Source organism: Balaenoptera borealis (assembly GCF_965194805.1).
Source record: "Balaenoptera borealis genome assembly, chromosome: 2".
NCBI lineage: Eukaryota > Metazoa > Chordata > Mammalia > Artiodactyla > Balaenopteridae > Balaenoptera > Balaenoptera borealis.
Window position 1 is genome coordinate 64,059,682 of NC_138867.1, and position 26,912 is coordinate 64,086,593.

The 26,912-nt window shown below is 40.6% G+C and overlaps 1 protein-coding gene across 2 annotated transcripts in view; it reads right to left on the reverse strand.

Moving 5' to 3' along the window:
• The window catches only part of ARSB (arylsulfatase B), a 177,373-nt gene that overhangs the window by 46,476 nt on the left and 103,985 nt on the right, over window positions 1–26,912 (reverse strand). For both annotated transcript variants that reach the window (XM_082377514.1, XM_082377515.1), the window contains exon 6: window positions 23,208–23,278. In XM_082377514.1, the coding sequence (XP_082233640.1) occupies window positions 23,208–23,278 (71 nt within the window). The remainder of the gene's footprint in view (window positions 1–23,207; window positions 23,279–26,912) is intronic.

The following is a 26,912-nucleotide window of genomic DNA, read 5'->3' on the forward strand; positions in this document are numbered from 1 at the left end:
TCTTCACGCCTCACTGGCTTGAATGTATTCTGAATTTTTTTCATCAAACACCAGATTACTTTAGGATCAGAAAACAATTTGGCATTTGGATAATGAGAAAGACAATGTAAATTGCTATCCAACTAGCCTAGATAGGAACTTGGGGGGAAATTTATAAAGACCTATAAAACAGTTCTAAGATTTAAGGTCTCGTATCTGTCTTTAACTGCATATCTCACGACAATACTTAATTAGTCTTAAATCAAATATTCATGCAAATATTTTAAATTATAAATCTTGAACTTCAAATCCGGTAAAAGTCCTTCCTAGCCTAGGGACCGGCTACGCAAAGGATGCTCAGAGAACCAACAGCATTGGCACCACCTGAGGTCTTGTTAGAAACACTGAATTCGGGCCCCAGCCCAGCCCACCTGAACTGAGCGGTCCATGCGCTCATTCAAGTTTGAGAAGCACTGGTTTAGACTCGGGTAACAGACCAGACTTTTGGAATGCAAGTGTTGTCACCTGGTGGTCACAGATGACTTCTTAGGCGATGCAGGAAAGTTGTTAGTACTGTTCACAGACTGCTTTTTTCTTCCCCATTAACAACCTAATTTCTAGTTTAATCTTTTCATCACCACCTCATTGATGGTCAGAAGCTAACCCTGACTGCTGAGAGAGACTATAGCTCAGGTAACTATCTGTGATTTTCTGAGGTGGGAAAACAATGCCAAGATGATTACCCTTTTGATTTGAGGTGAGATTAAATGAGAGAAAAGAGGATGCTTGGTGTGAAAGCATCTGAATGGCTGGAGTACTCCACTGATAATACAGTGCATTTTGACAGATACGATCCGGAACTTTAAGGAGTGTGTTTTTCTCTCACTTGCTTACTTCTGCTTCTAGAAATAAAGCAGCCTATGTGCAATATAAGTTTTCAAGAGTGCTTACAAGCAGGCCTAAGCTCAAGAATATGTTTGGTTTAGCAGCTGGGGGAATTTCAACTCAAACCCAGTTTTTTTTTTTTTTTTCTCTAACATCTTTATTGGAGTATAATTGCTTTACAATGGTGTGTTAGTTTCTGCTTTATAACAGGGTAAATCAGCTATACATATACATATATCCCCATATCTCCTCCCTCTTGCATCTCCCTCCCACCCTCCCTATCCCACCCCTCTAGGTGGTCACAAAGCACCAAGCTGATCTCCCTGTGCTATGCGGCTGCTTCCCACTAGCTATCTATTTTACATTTAGTAGTGTATATACGTCCATGCCACTCTCTCGCTTCATCCCAGTTTACCCTTTCCCCTCCCCATGTCCTCAAGTCCATTCTCTATGTCTGCGTCTTTATTCCTGTCCTGTCCCTAGGTTCTTCAGAACTTTTTTTTTTTTTAGATTCCATACATATGTGTTAGCATACGGTATTTGTTTTTCTTTTTCTGATTTACTTCACTCTGTATGACAGACTCTAGGTCCACCCACCTCATTACAAATAACTCAATTTCATTTCTTTTTATGGCTGAGTAATATTCCATTGCATATATGTGCTACATCTTCTTTATCCATTCATCTGTCAATGGACACTTAGGTTGCTTCCATGTCCTGGCTATTGTAAATAGAGCTGCAATGAACATTGTGGCACATGACTCTTTTTGAATTATAACCTAGTTGGTTTTTAATTCAACCTTATCACAAAACTTGATGAAGTGCCATCAAGTTATCTAAAAGAAAGCAGATATTGCACAATGGAAGAGCTGATGTCATCCTTGGAGCTGCCAAACCATCAACAATTTGGAAAGTGAATTTTTTTAAAGGGAAAATATAAAATATGAAAAACATATAGTTCTTAGATTTGCTTACATGCTCTTCCAAGTGTCTGGTGATTTATGTACATTTTTTTCCATTCTTTTCTAGTTTGGTTTCCACTGTCAATATTTTCATTTTAAAAGAATGTATTGAGCTCAATGAAGAATAAATGTGACCCTTTGTAACTTGTAGAAAGATTAAGAAAAATAACCTCACATAAATCTGAAAATATGGTTGAAATTAGAAAAAAAGAGAGAGGTTTAGATTTTTTTGTCTCTAACATTAAAATTTTTAAACATTAGTTATTAACAGAAATCAGGTACTACATTCTAACTTGTCCAAGAAATAACCAAAATCTAACCCTCGACTTTCTTTAAATGAAATATATATCTTACAAATAATTCTTACATCTCAGGCAAATGATTATAAAGGAGGGTGGTACTTGAGCTGACTTTCTTTCTCTTTCCTCTTTTACTCTTATTTTCTCTTTTGAGAAAAGAGCTAAAAGTCAGGTAAGTACCAAATTATTATCTGGAAGGAGTTTTTACAAAATGATATAGAAGAAAGGCACTGAAACGAATTTTTCTAAGTGGTCAAAATAATTGTGACTTCCTGTTTAAGTCATTATAAATTATACTAGTGTCAGACTCTTATTTACCATCAATTAAGCCAAATCTAAGGTTTTTGTCTTACTTTATGAACAAACATTAGCTATTACAAATCAAGTACTCTGATATCTATCTAATCTCTTTTTAAAAGATATTTAAGTCTTTCCCAAGTCTTTCCTTTTTCCACTTGTTTTTAAATAAAGAAGGACATGTATTTGACCACTGCTTTTTGTTGTGCCACTGCTCTAGACACTTGGGGACAGTTACGAATACAAAAGACAAAACTGTCTGCCCTTGTGGAATTTATATTTTAATGGGAGAGGAAGATGATAAACAAATAAGTATTTAAAATATAATTATGCCAGATGGTGATATGCACTCTAAAGAAAAGAAATGCAGGTATGGGGGAGGGGAGGGAGGGTGCCTAGAGAGAGCCTAGAACACAGTGCATTGTCAACATTCGTTTCTTTTCTTTATTTTCCTTCATGTGCTTTCTCTCAATTCCCTTACTTAAATCATGTGTGTACCCTGTTCAAAACTGCTTATGTGGACACATTTAGGAAAGGGGGCAACTATCACAGGTATCTAACACCCCTCACATTTTCAAGGGGGGAGTTAAAGCTGGCTGACAGCTCCTTTCCTGAGAAAATAGTCCAGTGCCCCAGGAGATGAGTAAGAGACACACTAGTAGACTTTAACAAACATTTCTAACTTGGAAATCAGGGCAGGTCAGAAGAACAGAAAGGAAGCCTCCAAGTGAGAACCTCTTTCATTACTATGTGTCAAGAGTATTAGAAATCACCTATGCCAGGAAGCCCAAGAGCATCTCTAGCACACTAGATGGGAAGATTGCATGCAGGGGGTCCATCCTAATACGGGGTACAGTAGCACAAGGAAAGGAACGTGCATACCTGGAACAGAATTGGGGTTGATGAGAAATGACCATAAAGCTGACTCCACATCAATGGCTACATCAAATACAAAGAGATCACCTAAAGATTATTTTCCCCTTTTAGGATGGCTCAGTGCACCAGACCACTCCTCCTCATCCACTGGCTGTTAGATCACTGAACTAGTTCTCTATATCTCATGTAAACTAGTTCTTCTGTTTTTACAGTTGAGATTATTCTAACAACATACAGAGATGGAACCCAAAGATAACCCATCTATGCCATTTTTAGCAAAATCCAGCTAAGTTACACTCAGTAGCAAAACAATGACAACATGGAACATATTAAAATATACAGAAATATGAAACTATTTCACAACATAAAAGAAGGAGATGAACATATCACTGGAGGCAGAGGCACAGCATATCTGAAAACTATTTACTGAAGAGAAAGAGGAAGCTGTCAGCATCAATTTTGTGTACTTCATACAAACAAGTGAAATATTAACTCTGTGAAGGAAGAGGCAAAAGATATAACAATAAATCTGGTAATTTTTTCTTAATAAAAAGAGCTGGGGGAAGCCTATAGAAAGGCAGGGAGGAAAGATAATTGCCATCTTACATTTTGAAAAGCCCTTGGAAGCATAAAAGAGAAGTAGAATGAGATCTGTGAAAAAATAAAATAAAATCAGCAAAGTGGAACTCACCCCAGACTATAGGGGAAAAGGGCAAAGACATAAAAATGAGAAGTGAAAAAACATATATATGAAGGGAAAAGTTTATCTAACACACATGTAAGTGGTGTTACTGCCCAAAAGACCAGAGTACATTTAACAGAGATAAAATCCAAAGATAGATCAGATAGAAACCTCCCTGGGATTTAAAACAAACAAAGAAACAAACCCTGACTTGTGCAGTGCTCACTGTGTACCAGGAAATGCTGATGAACTAAATCCAAAATACATTGGTGACATAAATATTTTTAACTATCAGTACCAAAGACAAAACACTATAATTATCTAGGCAGAGGGAGAAAAACTGGATACCTGCAAAGCAAGGCTATCAGGGTGTACTAAGGTTACTTTTCTGTAATAATAAACGTCAGAGACCATAAGCAATGTCTACAGAATTGTGAAGGGAAAAATTGTGACCTTGGGATTATTTACCCAACAAAGTTGTCATTATGCATGAAAGTAACAGAAAGAGTCTCAAATATTCAAGGCCTCAGAAAGCACACCACCCATGAAATTTCTATGGAAAGAAGATAATTCAAAGATGTACCTAAACCAATGAAAAAAAGGATCAAAACGAAAATTCTATCTTAAGATAAAATTAGTTATAGTAAAAGGAAGCAAACACTGAAATCTATAAGTAAGTTACATAAAATTAAATTTGTTCTTCACTCCTACACCCTGGGATCACTTCCCAAGTAAACTGACTACATGCAAGTCTTTGTCTCACGTTCTACTTTTTTGTGAACCACAACTAAGACAGTGAACAAGAATGAATAATTCAACACACGATGCTGAAAATATTAACTGAATAAAAAAAAATAGTTCTCTAACTGATGTCTCATAGTAAATGTTCATTTCTGGCAGTATGGTGAACTAGAAATCTCAATAGACCCTCCCTCCAAAAACAGCAAAACAACCTATATAAGTTTATTTTTAAAAGAAAAAAATTCAAATGCATTGGTGATATGTTAAGAAATTAACATTGGGACTTCCCTGGTGGTGCAATGGTTAAGAATCCGCCTGCCAATGCAGGGGACATGGGTTCTAGCCCTGGTCCGGGAAGATCCCACATGCCGCAGAGCAACGAAGCTCGTGAGCCACAACTACTGAACCTACATGCCACAACTACTGAGCCCGTGTGCTGCAACTACTGAACCCCCATGCCTAGAGCCTGTGCTCCACAACGAGAAAAGCCACTGCAATGAGAAACCTGCCCACTGCAACCAAGAGTATCTCCTGCTAGCCTCAACTAGAGAAAGCCTGCACGCAGCAACGAAGACCCAACACACCCAAAAAATAAATAAATAAAATTACAATAAATAAATAAAATTTAAAAAAAAAAGAAATTAACTTTGAAAATTATAAGGTGAGGACTGCTGCTTCCAACCAAGTAGGAGAAATGGGAATAGTGGTTGAAAGGTACAAACTTCCAATTATAGGATTCAGAAGTTCTGGGGACCTAAAGTATAGCATGGTGAATATAGATAACAATACTGTATTGTATACTTGAAAGTTACTAAAAGAGTGAACATAGGAGATTGGTTCAAGATGGCGGAGTAGAAGGACATGCGCTTACTCCCTCTCGCGAGAACACTGGAATCACAACTAACTGCTGAACCATCATCAACAGGAAGACACTGGAACTCACCAGAAAAGATACCCCACATCCAAAGACAAAGGAGAAGCCACAGTGAGACGGTAGGAGGGGCACAATCACAATAAAATCAAACCCCATAACTGCTGGGTGGGTAACACACAAATTGGAGAACACTTACACCACAGAAGTCCACCAATTGGAGTGAAGGTTCTGAGCCCCACGTCAGGCTTCCCAACCTGGGGGTCTGGCAACGGGAGGAGGAATTCCTAGAGAATCAGACTTTGAAGGCTAGTGGGATTTAACTGCAGGACTTTGACAGGACTGGGGAAAACAGAGACTCCACTCTTGGAGGGCACACACAAAGTAGTGTGAGCATCGGGACCCAGGGGAAGGAGCAGTGACCCCACAGGAGACTGAACCAGACCTACCTGCTAGTGTTGGAGGGTCTCCTGCACAGGTGGGGGGTGGCTGTGGCTCACCGTGGGGACAAGGACACTGGCAGCAGAAGTTCTGGGAAGTACTCCTTGGTGTGAGCCCTTCCAGAGTCCGCCATTAGCCCCACCAAAGAGCCAGGTAGGCTCCAGTGTTGGGTCGCCTCAGGCCAAACAACCAACAAGGAGGGAACCCAGCCCCACAGATCAGCAGACAAGCAGATTAAAGTTTTACTGAGCTCTGCCCACCAGAGCAACAGCCAGCTCTGCCCACCACCAGTCCTTCCCATCAGGAAACTTGCACAAGCCTCTTAGATAGCCTCATCCACCAGAGGGCAGACAGCAGAAGCAAGAAGAACTACAGTCCTGCAGCCTGTGGAACAAAAACCACATTCACAGAAAGACAGACAAGATGAAAAGGCAGAGTGCTATGTACCAGACGAAGGAACAAGATAAAACCCCAGAAAAACAACTAAATGAAGTGGAGATAGGCAACTTTCCGGAAAAAGAATGCAGAATAATGAGAGTGAAGATGATCCAGGACCTTGAAAAAAGAATGGAGGCAAAGATCGAGAAGATGCAAGAAATGTTTAACAAAGACCTAGAAGAATTAAAGAACAAACACCTAGAAGAATTAAAGAACAAACAAACAGAGATGAATAATACAGTAACTGAAATGAAAAATACACTAGAAGGAATCAATAGCAGAATAACTGACACAGAAGAATGGATAAGTGACCTAGAAGACAGAATGGTGGAATTCACTGCTGCGGAACAGAATAAAGAAAAAAGAATGAAAAGAAATGAAGACAGCCTAAGAGACCTCTGGGACAACATTAAACGCACCAACATTTGCATTATAGGGGTCCCAGAAGGAGAAGAGAGAGAGAAAGGACCCAAGAAAGTATCTGAAGGGATTATAGCCAAAAATTTCCCTAACATGGGAAAGGAAATAGCCACCCAAGTTCAGGAAGCTCAGAGAGTCCCAGGCAGGAAAAACCCAAGGAGAAACATGCTGAGACACATAGTAATCAAATTGGCAAAAATTAAAGACAAAGAAAAATTATTGACAGCAACAAGGGAAAAATGACAAATAACATACAAGGGAACTCCCATAAGGTTAACAGCTGATTTCTCAGCAGAAACTCTACAAGCCAGAAGGGAGTGGCATGATATATTTAAAATGATGAAAGGGAAGAACCTACAGCCAAGATTACTCTACCCGGCAAGGATCTCATTTAGATTTGATGGAGAAATCAAAGGCTTTACAGACAAGCAAAAGCTAAGAGAATTCAGCACCACAAACCAGCTCTACAACAAATGCTAAAGGAACTTCTCTAAGTGGGAAACACTAGAGAACAAAAGGTCCTACAAAAACAAACCCATAACAATTAAGAAAATGGTAATAGGAACATACATATTGATAATTACCTTAAACGTGAATGGATTAAATGCTCCAACCAAAAGACACAGGTTTGCTGAATGGATACAAAAACAAGACCCATATATATGCTGTCTACAAGAGACCCACTTCAGACCTAGGAACACATACAGACTGAAAGTGAGCGGATGGAAAAAGATATTCCATACAAATGGAAATCAAAAGAAAGCTGGAGTAGCAATACTCATATCAGATAAAATAGACTTTAAAATAAAGAATGTTACAAGAGACAAGGAAGGACACTACATAATTTTTAAGGGATCAATCCAAAAAGAAGATATAACAATTATAAATATATATGCACCCAACATAGGAGCATCTCAATACATAAGCCAATGGCTAACAGCTATAAAAGAGGAAATCGACAGTAATGCAATAATAGTGGGGGACTTTAACACCTCACTTACACCAATGGGCAGATCATCCAAACAGAAAATTAATAAGGAAACACAAGCTTTATATGACACAATAGATCAGACAGATTTAATTGATATTTATAGGACATTCCATCCAAAAACAGCAGATTTCACTTTCTCCTGAAGTGCACATGGAACATCCTCCAGGACAGATCACATCTTGGGTCACAAATCAAACCTCAGTAAATTTAAGAAAATTGAAATCATATCAAGCATCTTTTCTGACCACAACGTTATGACATTAGAAATCAATTACAGGGAAAAAAATGTAAAAAACATAAACACATGGAGGCTAAACAATACGTTACTAAACAACCAAGAGATCACTGAAGAAATCAAAGAGGAAATCAAAAAATACCTAAAGACAAATTAAAATGAAAACACGATGATCCAAAACCTATGGGACGTGGCAAAAGCAGTTCTAAGAGGGAAGTTTATAGCAATACAATCCTACCTCAAGAAACAAGAAAAATCTCAAACAATCTAACCTTACACCTAAAGGAACTAGAGAAAGAAGAACAAACAAAACCCAAAGTTAGCAGAAGGAAAGAAATCATACAGATCAGAGCAGAAATAAATGAAATAGAAACAAAGAAAACAATAGCAAAGATCAATAAAACTAAAAGCTGGTTCTTTGAGAAGATAAACAAAATTGATAAGCCTTTAGCCAGACTCATCAAGAAAAAGAGGGAGAGGACTCAAATCAATAAAATTAGAAGCGAAAAAGGAGAAGTTACAACAGACACTGCAGAAATACAAACCATCCTAATAGACTACTACAAGCAACTCTATGCCAATAAAATGGACAACCTGGAAGAAAGGGACAAATTCTTAGAAAGGTATAACCTTCCAAGACTGAACCAGGAAGAAGCAGAAAATATGAACAGACCAATCACAAGGAATGAAATTGAAACTGTGATTAAAAATCTTCCAGCAAACAAAAGTCCAGGACCAGATGGCTTCACAGGTGAATTCTATCAAACATTTAGAGAAGAGCTAACACCTATCCTTCTCAAACTCTTACAAAAAATTGCAGAGGAAGGAACACTCCCAAACTCATTCTATGAGGCCACCATCACCCTGATACCAAAACCAGACAAAGATACTACAAAAAAAGAAAATTACAGACCAATATCACTGATGAATATAGTTGCAAAAATCCTCAACAAAATACTAGCAAACAGAATCCAACAACACATTAAAAGGATCATACACCATGATCAAGTGGGATTTATCCCAGGGATGCAAGGATTCTTCGCAAGTCAATCAATGTGATACACCATGTTAACACATTGAAGAAGAAAAAGCATATGATCATCTCAGTAGATCCAGAAAAAGCTTTTGACAAAATTCAACACCCATTTATGATAAAAACTCTCCAGAAAGTGGGCATAGAGGGAACCTACCTCAACATAATAAAGGCCATATACGACAAACCCACAGCAAACATCATTCTCAATGGTGAAAAACTGAAAGCATTTCCTCAAAGATCAGGAACAAGACAAGGATGTCCACTCTCGCCACTATTATTCAACATAGTTTTGGAAGTCCTAGCCACGGCAATCAGAGAAGAAAAAGAAATAAAAGGAATACAAATTGGAAAAGAAGAAGTAAAACTATCACTGTTTGCAGATGACATGATACTATACATAGAGAATCCTAAAGATGCCACCAGAAAACTACTAGAGCTAATCAATGAATTTGGTAAAGCTGCAGGATACAAAATAAATGCACAGAAATCTCTTGCATTCCTATACACAAAAGATGAAAAATCTGAAAGAGAAATTAAGAAAACACTCCCATTTACCACTGCAAGAAAAAGAATAATATACCTAGGAATAAACCTACCTAGGGAGACAAAAGACCTGTATGCAGAAAACTATAAGACACTGCTGAAAGAAATTAAAGATGATACAAACAGATGGAGAGATATACCAGGTTCTTGGATTGGAAGAATCAATATTGTGAAAATGACTAAACCACCCAAAGCAATCTACAGATTCAATGCAATCCCTATCAAATTACCAATGGCATTTTTTACAGAACTAGAAAAAAAAAAACTTAACATTTGTATGGAGACACAAAAGACCCTGAATAGCCATAGCAGTCTTGAGGGATAAAAATGGAGCTGGAGGAATCAGACTCCCTGACTTCAGACCATACTACAAAGCTACAGTTATCAAGACAATATGGTATTGGCACAAAAACAGAAATATAGATCAATGGAACAGGATAGAAAGCCCAGAGATAAACCCACACACCTATGGTCAACTAATCTATGACACAGGAGGCAAGGATATACAGTGGAGAAAAGACAGCCTCTTCAATAAGTGGTGCTGGGAAAACTGGACAGCTACATGTAAAAGAATGAAATTAGAACATTCTCTAACACCATACACAAAAATAAACTCAAAATGGATTAAAGACCTAAATGTAAGACTGGACACTATAAAATTCTTAGAGGAAAACATAGGAAGAACACTCTTTGACATAAATCACAGCAAGATCTTTTTTGATTCACCTTCTAGAGTAATGGAAATAAAAACAAAAATAAACAAATGGGACCTAATACAACTTAAAAGCTTTTGCACAGCAAAGGAAACCATAAACAAGACGATAAGACAACCCTCAGAATGGGAGAAAATATTTGCAAATGAAGCAACTGACAAAGGATTAATCTCCAAAATTTACAAGCAGCTCAATATCAAAAAAACAAACAACCCAATCCAAAAATGGGCAGGAGATCTAAATAGACATTTCTCCAAAGAAGATATACAGATTGCCAACAAACACATGAAAGAATGCTCAACATCACTAATCATGAGAGAAATGCAAATCAAAACTACAATGACGTATCACCTCACACCAGTCAGAATGGCCATCATTAAAAAATCTACAAACAATAAATGCTGGAGAGGGTGTGGAGAAAAGGGAACCCTCTTGCACTGTTGGTGGAAATGTAAATTGATACAGCCACTACGGAGAACAGTATGGAGGTTCCTTAAAAAACTAAAAATAGAACTACCATATGGTCCAGCAATCCCACTATTGGGCATATACCCTGAGAAAACCGTAATTCAAAAAGAGTCATGTACCACAATGTTCATTGCAGCTCTATTTACAATAGCCAGGACATGGAAGCAACTTAAGTGCCCATCGACAGATGAATGGATAAAGAAGATGTGGCACATATATACAATGGAATATTACTCAGCCATAAAAAGAAATGAAACTGAGTTATTTGTAGTGAGGTGGATGGACCTAGAGTCTGTCATACAGAGTGAGGTAAGTCAGAAAGAGAAAAACAAATATCATATGCTAACACATATATATGGAATCTAAAAAAAAAAAAAAAAAAAGGTCATGAAGAACCTAGGGGCAGGATGGGAATAAAGATGCAGACCTAGCAGAGAATGAACTTGAGGACGTGGGGAGGGGGAAGGGTAAGCTGGGACAAAGTGAGAGAGTGGCATGGATATATATACACTACCAAATGTAAAATAGATAGCTAGTGGGAAGCAGCCGCATAGCACAGAGAGATAAGCTTGGTGCTTTGTGACCACCTAGAGGGGTGGGATAGGGAGGGTGGGAGGGAGGGAGACGCAAGAGGGAAGAGATATGGAGATATCTGTATATGTATAACTGATTCACTTTGTTATAAAGCAGAAACTAACACACCATTGTAAAGCAATTATACTCCAATAAAGATGTTAAAAAAATAAATAAAATGATCATATTAAAAAAGTAAAAAAAAAAAAATTAGGTAATGCAATAATATATCAGGTGATCTGCATTCTGTAAGAATGTGTGCGTATGTGTATGTCAGTCTGTGAGTGAGGGTGTGGAGGGGAGAGTGAGAGAGAAGAGAAAAGCACACCAAACATTAATATTAACAATGGTTACTTTGGGGTGGCAGGATAGTGGAATTAGAGTGATTTTTACATTTATCCCTGAGCATTTCTATATTTTTCAAAATTTCTAAACAAAAACCCTCCCATGTATTATTTGTGTAAAAAACAAACAGGGAGCTTCCCACTGCAAACAGGATCAAGGCTAATCTCCTTTGTCTAACAACCTATCCTTATTTATCTTTCGCATCTCTTCTTTCCTGCCTTCCCTTTGCCCCCAGAACAATTTTACTCACACACCCTTTTACTGACACACTTCTTCGTCTTGGGATTGATCTCCACCTCAGGAAATCTTACAACCATGTTCAGAGCAAGGCTCCCTTCCTTTCACGAACTAGCCTTGCACAGCAGCTCTCTATCAGACTTTAGGGCAATGATCTGGCAGTTAATCAGGCAGAACTGGTAACATCTCTACCACGGTTGACTTCAACTGTATTTGATTCTCTTTTAACTTTTTGTATGTTTTTGTTCTTCTCTTCAAATCGATTATAAGCACTCTTTGTGGGCTTCCCTGGTGGCGCAGTGGTTGAGAGTCTGCCTGCAAGTGCGGGGGACACGGGTTCGAGCCCTGGTCTGGGAGGATCCCACGTGCCGCGGAGCAACTGGGCCCGTGAGCCACAGTTGCTGAGCCTGCGCGTCTGGAGCCTGTGCTCCGCAACAAGAGAGGCCGCGATAGTGAGAGGCCCGTGCACCGCGATGAAGAGTGGCCCCCGCTTGCCGCAACTAGAGAAAGCCCTTGCACAGAAACGAAGATCCAACACAGCCATAAATAAATACATAATTAAATAATTTAAAAAAAAAAGTATAGTGTTAAATATTATAAAAAAAAAAAAAAAAGCACTCTTTTGTATTTTTCATCAAGTCTAGTGCAACAGGGTAGTTATCTGTGGTAGAGAAAATAATGGTCCCCCAAAGATATCACCTGTAAGCAAGTGAACAGAACCTGTGAATATGTGAGGTTAGATGGCAAAGGGGAATTCATACTCCAGATGGAGTTAAGGTTGCTAATCAGCTGACCTTAAAATAGGGAGAGTATGCTGGATTATCCAGCTGGGACTAATGTGAGCACAAGAGTTGTTAAGTGGAAGAGATGGATGGAAGAGGTCAGAGGAGGAGATGTGATGATGGAAGCAAGGCTGGAGTGATGTGCTCTGAGAAGGACTCAACTCTTCACTGCTGGCTTTGAAGATGGAAGAAGGAGAAGATGGAAGAAGGAGGCTGCGTGCCCAGCAAGGCAGGCAGCCTCTCGAGGCTGGGAAAGGCAAGGAAATGGATTGTCCCTTAGAGCCTCTGGAAAGGAACGCTGCCCTGCTGACACCCTGGATTTTTGTCCAGTGAGATCCATATTTTAACCTAGATAAATTTCTGTTGGTTTAAGTTGTTAAGTTTATGGTGATTTGGTCCAGCACCAATAGAAAATTAATACAATGTTAACTATTATTTTCCTTCATTCACATTAAAATCAAGAAAGATAAAACCAAAGTTGTTGAAATAATAAATTTAAAACTATACTTTCTGAGGAAGTCTACCTTAATCACCCCAAATGCCTCTCATTATTTCTTCATTTCTCCTTATGCCTATGTATTTGATTTATTATCACTTATCATTTGTTGCTACTTTATTTTATAATTGTGTTAATACCATTTCATGGGCATATATATTTTTCCTCTGATTCAAAAGGCTCTTCCGAAGCAAGGACCATGTATTTATTCTCTAGGTATTTGCTGCCAGTGGTAGCAGATTTTATTCTATAAATGCCTGATTACTAACATCTTACATTATGGGTTACTTAAGGCAGACCATGTCCTCAGCTTTCTGCAGTGTACTTCTCAGAAATGTTTTTACAAGTTTCATTTCAGCCTTATACATAAGCACCCTAAAGCCCGTAAAAAAATCTGACCAGATTAGTCAACATTTAGAAAGTGGACTTAATACACTTTAATTCCACTGGATTTGTCCCATAAAATTTAGTGAGGTTTTATGTTTTTCCAGAATTTTACAGTTGACAATTTCAAGAACGGTATATATCTTTACCCTTACAGGCTATAAGACTGGGGAATTGAGGTAGGAAGACGTCTGGTCTAGACTGGGAGAGAAAGGAGACAATCTGGACATCCCCAAATCTTGAAGAGACCTGGGTACAAAGAAGGTTCCAGTGTGGAGGGTGGAGGGGGCACAGGGGCTGGATCTGAAAGGGACTATTTGGACAGTAGTCTATTTCTGTGTTGAGTATCAAAATCAGCATAGACCTTCTAATAAACTAGGATTGTCAGGCTACTCTTGGAAGCCATTGCTAAAATTTCTAAGCTCTACCAGAATTAAAGAAAAGTAACCAAATAAATCAGCGGTCAGTTGGAAATGAGAGGATTTGGCATCATCATAACCCTGGGGGAAGAAATAAAAGCTGATGTGTAAATGGGGTTTCGGGCAAGTAACCACATGGCCAGATGCCCTTCTCCCAGAGGTAGGCCCAGCCCAAGCCTTTCAAGTCAGTTTCTGTTATCTGGCCCTGAGAAGCCTTAAAAAAGGTGCTTACCCTGATTTCTCCAAACATAAAATAGGGGCAGTGGGATTTGCCATTTCTGTGTAGTCTAGGCCTGTGGTGAGGATTAATTAGTGTTTTGAAAGTGCTGTGGGTTTGGTTTGGTTTATTTATTTTCTCAGGACGAAAGCCAGTACGCCAGCACCAAGTGTTAACAGCGAAGGTTTGATGTATGTTACTTGAGATGCACTGGGTGAAGTGGGGCGGATGGGAAACGAGGCTTGTGGGACCACCTTCGGCATCAAAAAGGCCACATTTCCAAACACATTTAGTACTCCCCAAAGTGAAGGAGGCAGAATAAAAGGCTTTGAAAATTAAAAAGGAGAAAAGTTATCTGTATTTAGGCTCTGGGATTGAGGGTATGTACCAACCCAGACCAAGGAAAATTTGACGAGCTGCTACAGAAGAATATTGGCAGCTAGAGAAGACACAAAATTCTGCTAACTTTGTGACAAGCTGTAAAATGAGCTCCTATATTTGACAGAGAGAAAGAATGGAACTCAGGCAGTCAGGGTATCAGGGTTAATAGCTGAGGACAAATGCTGTCACATGCTAGCTTCTCTGACCCAGGACAGGTGGGCATAGGGACCAAGAACTCTGGTATGGCCCATACCTCCACTCACTAAGAACCCAGCAACCTTCTAGATATTACAATCTCATAAGAACCCTCTAAGCTGGTTTTTAGGAATAAATCTTTATGGCTTTATTCCCGATTATGGAAGTAATGCATGCTCATTACTAAAAAATAAAACTGCAGAAATACATAACATAAAAAGTGCAGGGCTTCCCTGGTGGCGCAGTGGTTGAGAGTCTGCCTGCCAATGCAGGGGACACGGGTTCGAGCCCTGGTCTGGGAGGATCCCACATGCCGCGGAGCGGATGGGCCCGTGAGCCACAACTACTGAGCCTGCGCATCTGGAGCCTGTGCTCCGCAACAAGAGAGGCCGTGACAGTGAGAGGCCCGCGCACCGCAATGAAGAGTGGCCCCCACTTGCCACAACTAGAGAAAGCCCTCGCACAGAAACGAAGACCCAACACACCCAAAAATAAATAAATAAAATAAATTTAAAAAAACCCCACAGCAGCACCATGAAGAGTGACACCTGTCCCCATTTAAAAAAAAAAAAAAAAAAAAAGTGCAGACACTGCACCTCCAATCCAACAGCCAGGATATATAGGCTCTTAGTTATTGTTTGGACATATTTACAGGTGATAGCTATAACTGTCTCCAATTTATAGGTGATGAAACAGATAACTCAAAGAACTTATCCACCGGCTCACAGGAAATAAATCAAAGCTGGAATTCAAATTCAGGTCTTTCTGACACCACGGAACTCTGTATGTTCCATTAGGCTACACTGCCCTGTCCCCACACCCTGCTCCCTCATCCCACCACCATCCTCAAAAGTAATTACTACAAGGCACCAACTGGGTTTCCATAACTAGCTTTACAAAGAGAAGCTGCCGTCATCCACAGTGTCAGGTTACATGTGAAATAGCAAGGTTAGTGCCACAAGGAGATCTGTTTTCCCAGCCTCATTTAAATGTATAATCCTCCATCAACATGCTGTTATTTGAGTGAGATGATTATACTTTTCCATCAAAACCAGTGTAGAACAGAAAGCAAAGAGACCCCTGAAGTCAGTAGATCATATCTTATATGTGAGGCCTGGACCTGGAGAGCCCCGAGTTCCAGGTCTGTTATCTCTTAGTTGTTTGTGACCTGGTGCCTCAGTTTCTCCATCTGGATTGCAAAGCGGGTGGATGAACTGACTGCCAACATGCCTTCTCGCGGCTGGAATGAGGGCAATCTCACTGACGGCTGCTGGGCCTCATGTACCCCACCTGACTTCTATCATTCTGCTCAACATCTCATTTCAGGCTGAAAGACAGAAAGTTGTCCTGTGTGGCGACTTCTCAAATATGCCCAGAAAGAAATGAACATGCTTTGAAAATACTGTATAAGGTTATTGTTCTTGCTAGAGTTATTCTAATTAAATGAGTGGACGATAACGAACTTAAATGACTAGTTTATTAGCACGCATTCTTGCAGTATGTCTAAATCTCCTATACATAAGGCATCGAGAGAGCTATACTGATGAAACCTTGCCCTCCTTGAATATAATATACACATGAATATAAATAACTACAGTATGAAGAAGCAAGAGCTCAGTGTCTCAGGATGATCCGGAGAAACTCAAGGGACTCTAGTTTGGAGGGATCAGGCAGGGCTTCATGGAGCAGTAGGGATGTGACCTGAGCCCCCGAGAAGAGTCAGAGAAGCAAAGGAAGATGGCGGAGGGCATTGCAATGGTGCTGAGGGGTTCCTTCGGCGGAAAGACAGAGGTTGTAAAAGGCAGGCTAAGGAGTCTGCCTGTGGCTGTAGGCAGTTGGCAACCACTGACGGCCATCAAGCAGGGAAGTGAGGGGCTCTGTCTGTGTTCTCTTCCAACAAAACCTAAAGCCTACGTGATTTCCAGTACGTACAACTGTACCTAGCACGTCTTGGGCAGGCAGTACCTCCTGAATGAATCATCTCAGAAATGGCAACCTAACGTCAGGGAATGGATTTGACTTTGCTTTTAGGAGGAAACATGGAGCAGCGCCAAGCATGCAAACCTGGACGACTCTTGGATCTCGAGTACGGATCTGGCAATTTCGCCACAGAAAATGCATGCGTGAGAGAGGGGAGGGAGCGAAGACTGTTCTTTCACCCTGTAATCACGAGCAGAAATAACATCCCATTATAACCTTTAAAGAGAAGAGGCCCTTTCAATGAAATAGTAACAACACTGTACAGTATCACTTTGAAGACTTGGCCTTTGGTGTGGAAAATGCTAACATCTGTCAGGGCCCTTCATTTCAAATCAAGCTTCTGCCAGCAGAGTCTAAGTGCTTTCTACGTGTGCATGTGTGTAGGGTATCTATGTACAGGTTACACAACTGGACGGACGTGAGAATTCTGACGATTCACAGAATGCCACGTCTGACTTCCAAGGTGAGTTGCGCTCACAGATGGAGGTGGTAGCATCTTTACCTGAGAACAGCCCGGGTCAAGCTTGGGGCCTGTAGGATGAGTATATATATTTTCTCTAAGGCAAACTAATGCCTTTGAAATCATTTCTCCTCCTGGTTTGAGGCAGGCTGACTAGAACCGAGGGGAGCCAAGAGCTTGGAGCTGGAGTGCCTCAGAACCAGGTTGAGCGGAATTCACACCTGTGGGACCTCGGAGCCTAACCTGGGATCACAGCTGCTCCCCACCACTTTGGATGTTTTCAGGCTTTCCCATTAAATCAGCTTCAGCGGTACCGTCCCCTTCCCTCAGGCTCCCGCACAGGTTTCCTCCACGGCCCACTCTGTACTGCTGAAGACACTGAGTCAGGTCAGCCTGCTAGAAAGGAACACTTTAAAGAAATGCGGCGGGTGTGTGGTCCACAGGGGGAGAATGAATCTTAGGATCTTAGAAAGGAAGGAGGGAAGAAAAAGATACTATGTGAGAACATGTCCATGCAAGGTCACCTGAGAACAAAGCCTCTGAAGATGAATAAAAAGTTTCCTCAAAGCACACAGGAAAGCAATTACAGCCCACACGTGTGACACTGGCCATAGGGGCTGGCAGCTGGGGAGATAAAAGTAGAGCCAGATTTGGGGGCACTGAGAGAGCCCGTGACCAATGCAACAATGAAAGGGAGGCTTCCAGGAAGGCAGGGATGGGAACAGAGCACAAAGAACAGGAAGAAGCAGCGCCCTCAACTCAGAGGGGAAGTCAGGCTGAGCTGAGACTGGGGCAGGGGCTTTGTCAATATGTATTTGTCCATCAAGGAGGTCTCGGGGAAAGGAATGAAGAGGGCAGGGAAAATGCCACATCATCTGATATTTTCAGTTAGGGGAAGGGTGAGGGTGGGCATTTATATGCTGAATAAATCGTTTCAAATATCTGTATGTGATAATGTTAATTAAAATAAAAAGTAGCTTGTGAGTGTTATTTTTGTTTTAGGCACGAAAGGTAGGACGGGAGTTCAGGGTTTAAGAGGAGAGTGTGAATTGCCATCTGGAGGCACTTTTAGGTTCAAGGCTAAGAGACAATAAAACAGAGACTTTAACCTGTTGATCTGTTCATCATTAACAAATACTTATTGAGAACTTAGTATGATGGTAGGCCTTGTGCTATGCACTGGGAATGTGGCAGTAAATGAAAAGGGTATAGATCCTGTCTTCATGGAGTTTCTATGCTTTTTTGGGGTTTTACATTTTACTGTTAATATTTAAAATTGTGGTAAAATATACATAACAGGAAATTTACCATCTTAACCACCATAGTTCAGCGGCATTAAGTGCATTCACATTGTTGTGCTACTATCACCACCATCCATCTCCAGGACTCTTTTCATCTTGTAAAACTGAAACTCTATACCCACTAAAAAGCAGCAACTCCCATTCCCCTCTCCACCTAATCCCTAGAAACCACCATGTTACTTTTTGTCTCTGAATTGACTATTCTACGTACCTCCTGTAAGTGAAATCATACAGTATTTGTCTTTTTGTGACTGGCTTATTTCATTTACCATACTGTCCTCAAGTTTTAACCATGTTGCAGCATATGTTAGAATTTCCTTTCTTTTTAAGGCTGAATAATAATATTCCATTGTATGTATGTCACACATTTTGTTTATCCACTCCTCTGTCAATGGACATTTGGGTGGCTTCCACCTTTTGGCTATTGTGAATAGTGCTGTTCAAGTCCCTGGTTTCAGTTCTTTGGGGGTATATATCCAGGTATGGAATTGCTGAAACATACGGTAGTTCTATTTTTAATTTTTTGAGGAATTGCTATACTGTTTCCATAGCAGCTATACCATTTTACATTCCCACTGGCAGTGCACAAGTGTTCCAGTTTCTCCACATCCTCATCAATAGTTGTTATTTTCCTTCCTCCATTCCTTCCTGCCTGTAGCCATTCCAGTGGGTAGGATCTATGGTTCTTCGAGACATCTTTATGCTTTATTGTAGAATCTCCTGGTCTATGGGAGATCCTATGACTTCTGGGGTGTGTTTGTGTATGTGTGCGTGTGTGTACACTAGTCTTTTTTGGAAATATTTTTACTATTAGTACCCAAGCCACAACCTACCAAGATTATGTGGCCATGAAAAAACCCTAACTCCACAAGTAGGAAGGGCCTCTGGGGGTGCCCTCTACTCTTAGAATAAGAGGGAGGTGGTATAGATGTTAAAACCCAAGAGGCCAGATTTTGAGGGAGCTGGTCCTACACGGAAGGGAGGGCTTCCCTGGGAAAAGTCTAACATCGATTCCTCTAATTCATGACAGGAGGAGACATTGGTCCACCACTGCCAACAAGACCAGCTAAAGGAGACAGTGCAGGTGAAAAACTGGAATGATGCAGTGATGTTTTAGAACGGGGATCAGAAAGGTGGGCAGGATGTAGTAACAGCAAAATCATATAATATTCACATTACTCTAGTGCTTATAATGTTTCTAACATTATCACGTGTATTCATCTATTTACAGCCACGTCTTTGGCTACACCACTGCTTATTAATGCGTGCACCTTTTCCAGCAGGGTGAAAAAGGAGAAAGTGAGGAAGCAGCTTGCTCCCTTGAGGTCCTGTGTATACAGAAACCCACAGAATGCTGAAGCTAGAAGGGACCTTAGAGGTCACTTAATTCAGTCTTCGCCTCACAGATGAGGAAGTGACAAAGTGGCTTTGGGGAGGGTGGAGGTGGAATATTACTCTCTTCTCCTGTAAGTAAGTACACATCATCTGGGAAGTGCTGGAGTTAGAAACCAAAGAAATGTTTCTGTGATAACACAGACTCAATTGTCAATCCTTCATTGATACCCTAGATTGGCTGCTTTCTGATTTTATTCCACAACAGCCTCTAGAACATAGTCATAAAACATCTTCTGTGAATATAACATGCAGACTTGGCTGTCTGTCCTATAAATACATATTTTCTTATAGCTGGATTTAATTTTTCCCCCACAAACTAATTGCCCAGAGAAGGAACTGGGCTTGTATCACCATCCTCTGCAGGCCCAGGACCCCAAAGATAACTACCCTTTTTCCTAATTCTGCCACACAGTGGTGTGAAATGGATATGAAAACCGGGCAGAAAAGGTCCCCGGCACTGCCCACGCATAAGGAGGAGGCGGCACCTTGCCACCCGCAGGTACACACAGTAGGGGACACGCTGTTTTTGTGAACCAACAGCGAATGTGGCTCTTTGTCAATGGCAGGGCCTGACAATGTCCCTCATTACATGCAGGGTTAGAGCAAGAGTCCCCAGGCTGGCAGGGAAGGCCAACAGGAAGGCCTGGAGTGGACTCCTAGGAGGGGGGAAGGAGGAGCAGGCAGCCAGAAAGTGTCTCTGAATTTGTGACAGCAGCAAAGGGTCTCAGTACGTCCAGCAACTAACATGTGGGAAACTAAGTTGAAGAAAAGTGAAGGGACTTGCTCAAGACCTTACAATCTATGAGGGGCAAGGCTAAGACAGTTCTCTCTTCTGATTTCCATGCCCCAGTTCTTACACTGGTGAAACTTTCTGCTTGTGCTATTACTTTGCTAGAGGCACTTGAGGGGACGCAAAAATCACAGCAGGTTATGCTAAGAAGCCCGCGGCAAGCAGCACTACGGTCGGGTCACATGGGCGTATAGTTCTCAAGCTCCCATTTCTGATGCCATGACAAAATGCAGCTTAGTGAGTGAAGGGGGCTTAAGGCTTTTCACTTGTAGATGGAACTTAGTGGATGAGGACAGCTTAAAACCACTGTAATGTGGGCAGCATATTCAGCACATCCCTGGAGGTTATCCCGGGCTTTGCAGTGCATTAAATTACTCAGAAGCTGTAAAAACCGTTCCTGCCTCCCTTCTGGCCACCCTGAGGGATTCTGATATGACTGGCTCCGGGTTAGCAATCACTTCTCCAGTGAGCCGGTTACAGACTGCAATGTGTCACATCCCTAGGTGTGCTGGGGCAGAGAAAAGTTTAAACGATTGACGTAGCTCCACAGTAACTAATCATAGGTGTGTGATCCTCTCACACAGCTGATCAAATCATTTCCAAGCATTTTCTAGAACAATTCTTCTAGACCAATAGACATGCAAGGCAAATTACACATGTGATTTTAAATTTTCTATTAAGCACATTAAAAAAGGAAAAGGAAACAGATGAAATTGTGATCGATATATTTAAACTCAATATATCCAAAGTACTGCCACTTCAACAAGTCATGAATGTATATATGCTTTATATTTTTCATACTCAGTCTTCAAAATCAGATGTGCGCATACTCACAGCACATCTTGATCCACAATTAGCCATATTTCAAGTGCTCAGTAGTCACACAGGGCTCATGGCTACCATATCGGACATATTACTACCCTTGCCTCTCTCACTGACGTCTCTTTACTCCAATAAAAATAGAAATTTCTCCATCCTGTAGCCATTCTTACCTATCTCAGGGCACTTTCCTTTCCAGGTCTAGTGATTCTAGGTGGTCTTTATTCCATTTCAACTCTCCTCCAACTGTCCATTCAGTCATTAAGTAATCGTCACTGAGTACCTACCAAGTGCCGGGTGTTTGTGTTAACTTATGAGGATGTAAAGATAAATATGACATAGACCCTGATATCCAGGAGCTCTCGGCTTAGTGGGAAATGCAGGCACATACAGGAGAATTTGGTGAACACTATACAGAGATACATATGAAGGGGTGCACCTAGGAAGGAGTACTGCTTCTTCCAGGGCTTCTGGAAAGCATTCACAGAGGTGGGACAATAGCGCTGGGTTTTAAGGGATGAGGAAAAATTGTGGAGAGGCAGGGAAAGGTGTTTCAGGCATAGGGAAAAGCATGTTCAAGACATAAGTATGACGATCTGCATGCTTGGAAATGGCAGGTGTCTAGTAGGGCAAGAAGATGGCAAGGAGGGCCTGGAGTGAGGCTGGCAAGGTGAGCTGGACCTCAGATGCCTGAAGACACACTCAGAATTACTGGGGGCCATTCTCCAGAAGGGGGAATCTTAAGGCAGGTTGCAACACAGATTGGAGAGGACAAAAGAGTAAGGAGAGCCTGAATGATGGGGTAGCAGTATGTCTAAAAGGAGGGGATGTGAGCACCCAAGTGAATGAAGGGAGTATAGAGCACTGTTTTCTGCAGACAGTCTCACGATGAGGCCTTATGATGGAACCTGGGCAAAGGGCCTAATAGTTAAGGTTTTCCAGGCCCAAACTCATGACGTAGGGGCATCAGGGCCACTAGCGTGGTATTTATACAGGACTATTACAACCTGTGGGGATGTGAAAGCACCACATGGCCTCTTTCCCTGCAGGAATTAATAGGGTTCCCTATGGGTTAATTTAGGCAGTAGGCAGAATCAAGCTAAATTGCAGCCTTGCCAGGGAAATCATGGGTTTAGGAGACCCAGCAGGTCTGGGCAGCACCTGACCAGCCTGATCAGATGATGTGATGGCTTATTTGACCTTGAGTTTTCTAGAAGGAGGCTCTGACACTCTCAGGTAAGAACAGGGCAACAACAGCATGACGTTTACAGTTAGAAGGAGGCTCGGAGATCCCATGGGTTCTCCTTTTATAGATGGGAAAACTGAGTCATGGAGAGGGAAATGGCTTATAAGGTCATGTAAGCCATTAAGCAGCATTCACCCTTTGTGGCACCAAAGCCACAGTGAGATTGGTACAATAGGTGCCATGGAGAACTGTGTACCTTTATAGCAAATTCAAGTGGAGAAAGAGAATTAGGCTAGAGAGACACTAGGTAATAAAACTGTCTTTGTGAGCCAACAGTATTTAAATTAGTAGCAATAAACAAGGTACTCACATGGTGAAACATCTACAAAGTTTGGATCGATATTGTGCAGCAGCTCCATTCTGGGGGACGGGCTTCCTTCACTAGAAAAGAATTTTTTAGAAAATGTTAATTTCCTCTCTCAAATGGGTATCAATGATTTTAATACTTCCTTTCCTCGTATTTACAGGAAATGACAAACCTGCCAGTTAACAACTTGGTCATGAATTCAGAGGCCTCCAAAATGTGTGGTTGTGCATCTTCAAGTAGTCATCACTTGTCTACATTGTCACAATGACTGAACGTTTACATAACAACTTCAAGGTCAAGCACGTGACAATTAAAAAAATGAGTCCTGTGACCCTTTGCAATAAATAATCTGGCTGTACTTAAACATGACCATTTGTTACAGTAGTGAAATGAGAACTCAAGTCATCCAGTGTAGACTTCATGCTGAACACTCACAGGGAAATGAAGAAAGAGCATCTGCCAAGATGGCAGCGTCCATATCACAGATGCAACATGCCTTTTAAATACTAGCCTGCATGAGAAAAACGAATGTCTTCCATGTCTAAATTTACAACGTGAAACGTGTATGTAATACAAATACATGTGAAATAGTTATACTTCTTTAAGATTTTTAAAAATTGTATGTGCAAATACAATCACAACCTACATTACTGTTGAAAAGAACTTGGAGATCAGTTAGTCCAACGCCCTCATGTTACAAATGAGAAAGGCCCATAGTAAGTTACTGGCCAAACAATGGGTAGTGGGTGTTTTTTAAAAATTGGGAGCATAAACACGACCAGATGTATGCCGGGTGTGCATGAGGCACCCATGTCATTTTGCTAGTATAGACTCAGCCTTATGGAAGAAGTTGTTAGATATAATTTCAATCGTTGGACTACTTGATAATCCAATAAAAGGTTGCAAAGTACTGTTAACACCATAGGATTTGCCCACATAGGAATAACCAATAAGGCCCCTGAAAATAAGAGGACATGTTTTCAGGTGGTTCAATGTCCACACCCCAAACTCACAGCTAGTTGTCTACAGCAGTGGCTTGGGATTTCAAGGACCCATAAATTTTCAAAAAATCTGGATTGTGACTGGCAACGTTGTATTTGCCAAGTAAGGAAATGTTAAAACAAAATTCATGAATTAAAAACAAAACCAAAAAACTTTCAACTACCATTACCATAAAATAAAGGTAATTTTAATAGCAACAAAAGGTAGGATGAATACAATCTCAGAATAAGTGACAGTCCTTTAAAGTGAATATGTTTAACTTCAGAATTCTATAAGATTTCCTTTTTCCTCTCTATTCCATAAAACCCACTAACTGGAGAGCGAGAGGGAAATATGCAGGGACGCCTCTACGCTGGGGGGCAGCACCATGGGGGGGGGCAATGTTTCCCTGGACTCCTCAGTTTCTTCCTGAGGCATTTAACTAACTACCTGTATACCATGAGACTGTCAACCGGTCCAAAATGACAGGAACTAGGGTTTGATCCTGGAAGCTCTCAATGCAAGTAGGGATGATGAGCAAAGAAAATGGTGAATGAGAGAAAATCTTAACAGAATGATGATGATGGTGTCTAATTTGTGGGGTTAAAGACAAGCAAACAGAGATAAAATCTGGATGATAAAAATAGCAAGTAAGTCAGGAGGGGAAATCAGAATGAAAGCATTTTAAAGTCCTTGTATTGTTTGGAAGAGGGTAAAGCTGTTCATTAAATTTAGATTTAGCTAAGTAAAATTTGCATGTTAAAATTTTAAGGTAACTTAAAAACAAAGATAGGACTTTTCTGGACCACGGAAGAACAAAACAAAATTCATTCAATCCAAAAAAAGGCAAGAAAGAAGGAGGAACCCCCAAATTTCTCATCTTTAAAAGCAGAGCTCACTGGAATACCCCCAAAGTATTAGGCATGGTTAAATAACACATATTTTTCTAATAACTTTTAAAGAAAGTTTATCTGTATATTATTCATTTATTTCATTTTTTCATTATTCAGAAGAGCCACAGATATTGCAAAATAAGGGAACTTAATAAGATGAGATGAATTTTGAACACTAAAGGTTGTGAGTAATCCCAGTGATGAATTATTTGCTGGGAAAAATCATCACAGGCAGAATCATCATGATGCAAATCATGATGAAAAAAACAAAAGCCAACCAACCTTCCTAAGTATGCTGTGATGCTATTTTTTAAAATGTACGAATCAGAATATTTTGACAAGGATGTGGTTGGAGATATATGCCAAGGAAATACAATAGAAGACAAGTGATTAAAACAATAACCAAACACCCTAGGGACTCCAAGTTATTAAATAAATCAAGAAAACCAAATGTACATTTAAGGGAACTGAATAAAGTATCAAAATCTTGGGTTACTCCACATCAAAATGTTAAAAGTTATTAAAATCCCTAGACAAGGTCATGTACCAATTCCCTGGAACTAGTCCTTTGGAAAGTGATGGATTTTAGAAATATCTCCAGGTGAATTTTTTTAAAAGAGGCATATATCCATGGGAAGGGAAGATGGTAATAATGGAAATATGGAAAAATATACACCAAACTGTTAGCTGGGATGGGGGAATGGGTGGGGTGAGACTACAAAAGACTTTTATTTTCTACAGTGCTTTATACAACTAGCATGCATTATTATTGTAATCAGGAAAAAGATTTTTTAAAGTATAGAACTTGTGAAAATTTCTATGCTTCCATAAAGACATTAAAAAGTATAACAAAGAGAAAACTCAGATATTTTACAGAGTTTGGGAGTTTAAAGACAGGAAAACTATCCAGAACTACAAGGTACATGCAGTATTTAAATGCATTAGTTGATTTTTGGAATTTAATTGCATGCTACCCACGTATGTGCTATCACATACTGATAATAACTGATCATGTAATTTCCCTCTCAGGAGTGTAGAAATTTCCCTGTATGTTTAAGATCAGGCTTGCCTTTAGCAAAAACAGTAATAGTTTTAGGGTCACTGGGTCCTCATGTCTCACCACTTAAGTCACTTCTTTTCATTTTGGTAAAGGGTTCAGAGCCTCAGTGCCTGAGATGGAGGGAATAAGAGGAAAGAGAGAGAGATGTTAGGGAGAAAGGAGGGAGGGAGAAAAGGGAGATGAGGAGGAGGAAGAAGAGGGAGAAGGAAAGAAGGGAGGAGAAGAGACTGTGGGTTTCCTTTAACAGTTACGCACCAAGTTAGCAGAGACTCACTAAAGCACTTAAACGCGCACACACACTACACACATCAACTCCGCGTGGCTAATTTCTGTGGAGACAAGGGCACAGTATAGTGATGCTGGAACAGAGAAGTGGACCCAAGTCACCTGGAGAAGAACATGTGCAGAATGAGGCTGGTGGGAGGGATGGGGAGGGTGCGGGATGAAATGAGAGATCGCAAAGGCCCGCTCTGCAAGCTTCATAGCTTTGCCTAGGGAATACTTTAGAGTATTTAAAGTGATTCTGCAAAGACCAGTTATGGGTAGAGAGGCACTGGTCATTACAAGGCGAGGCCCATTGTCGGTGAGGGGAATCCTTCAGGCCCAAATGACACACCCAGGAAGAACACCCCTGACTCAGCTCAGCTCCCACCGTCTGTAGGAATTCAATTTCCCCAGAACTGAGAAACTGGACACCGATACTGGGACAGTAGTACTCTGGTTATTGGGAAGGAATATCTACCACTGGCTTAATAAACACTTTTTAAAATATAT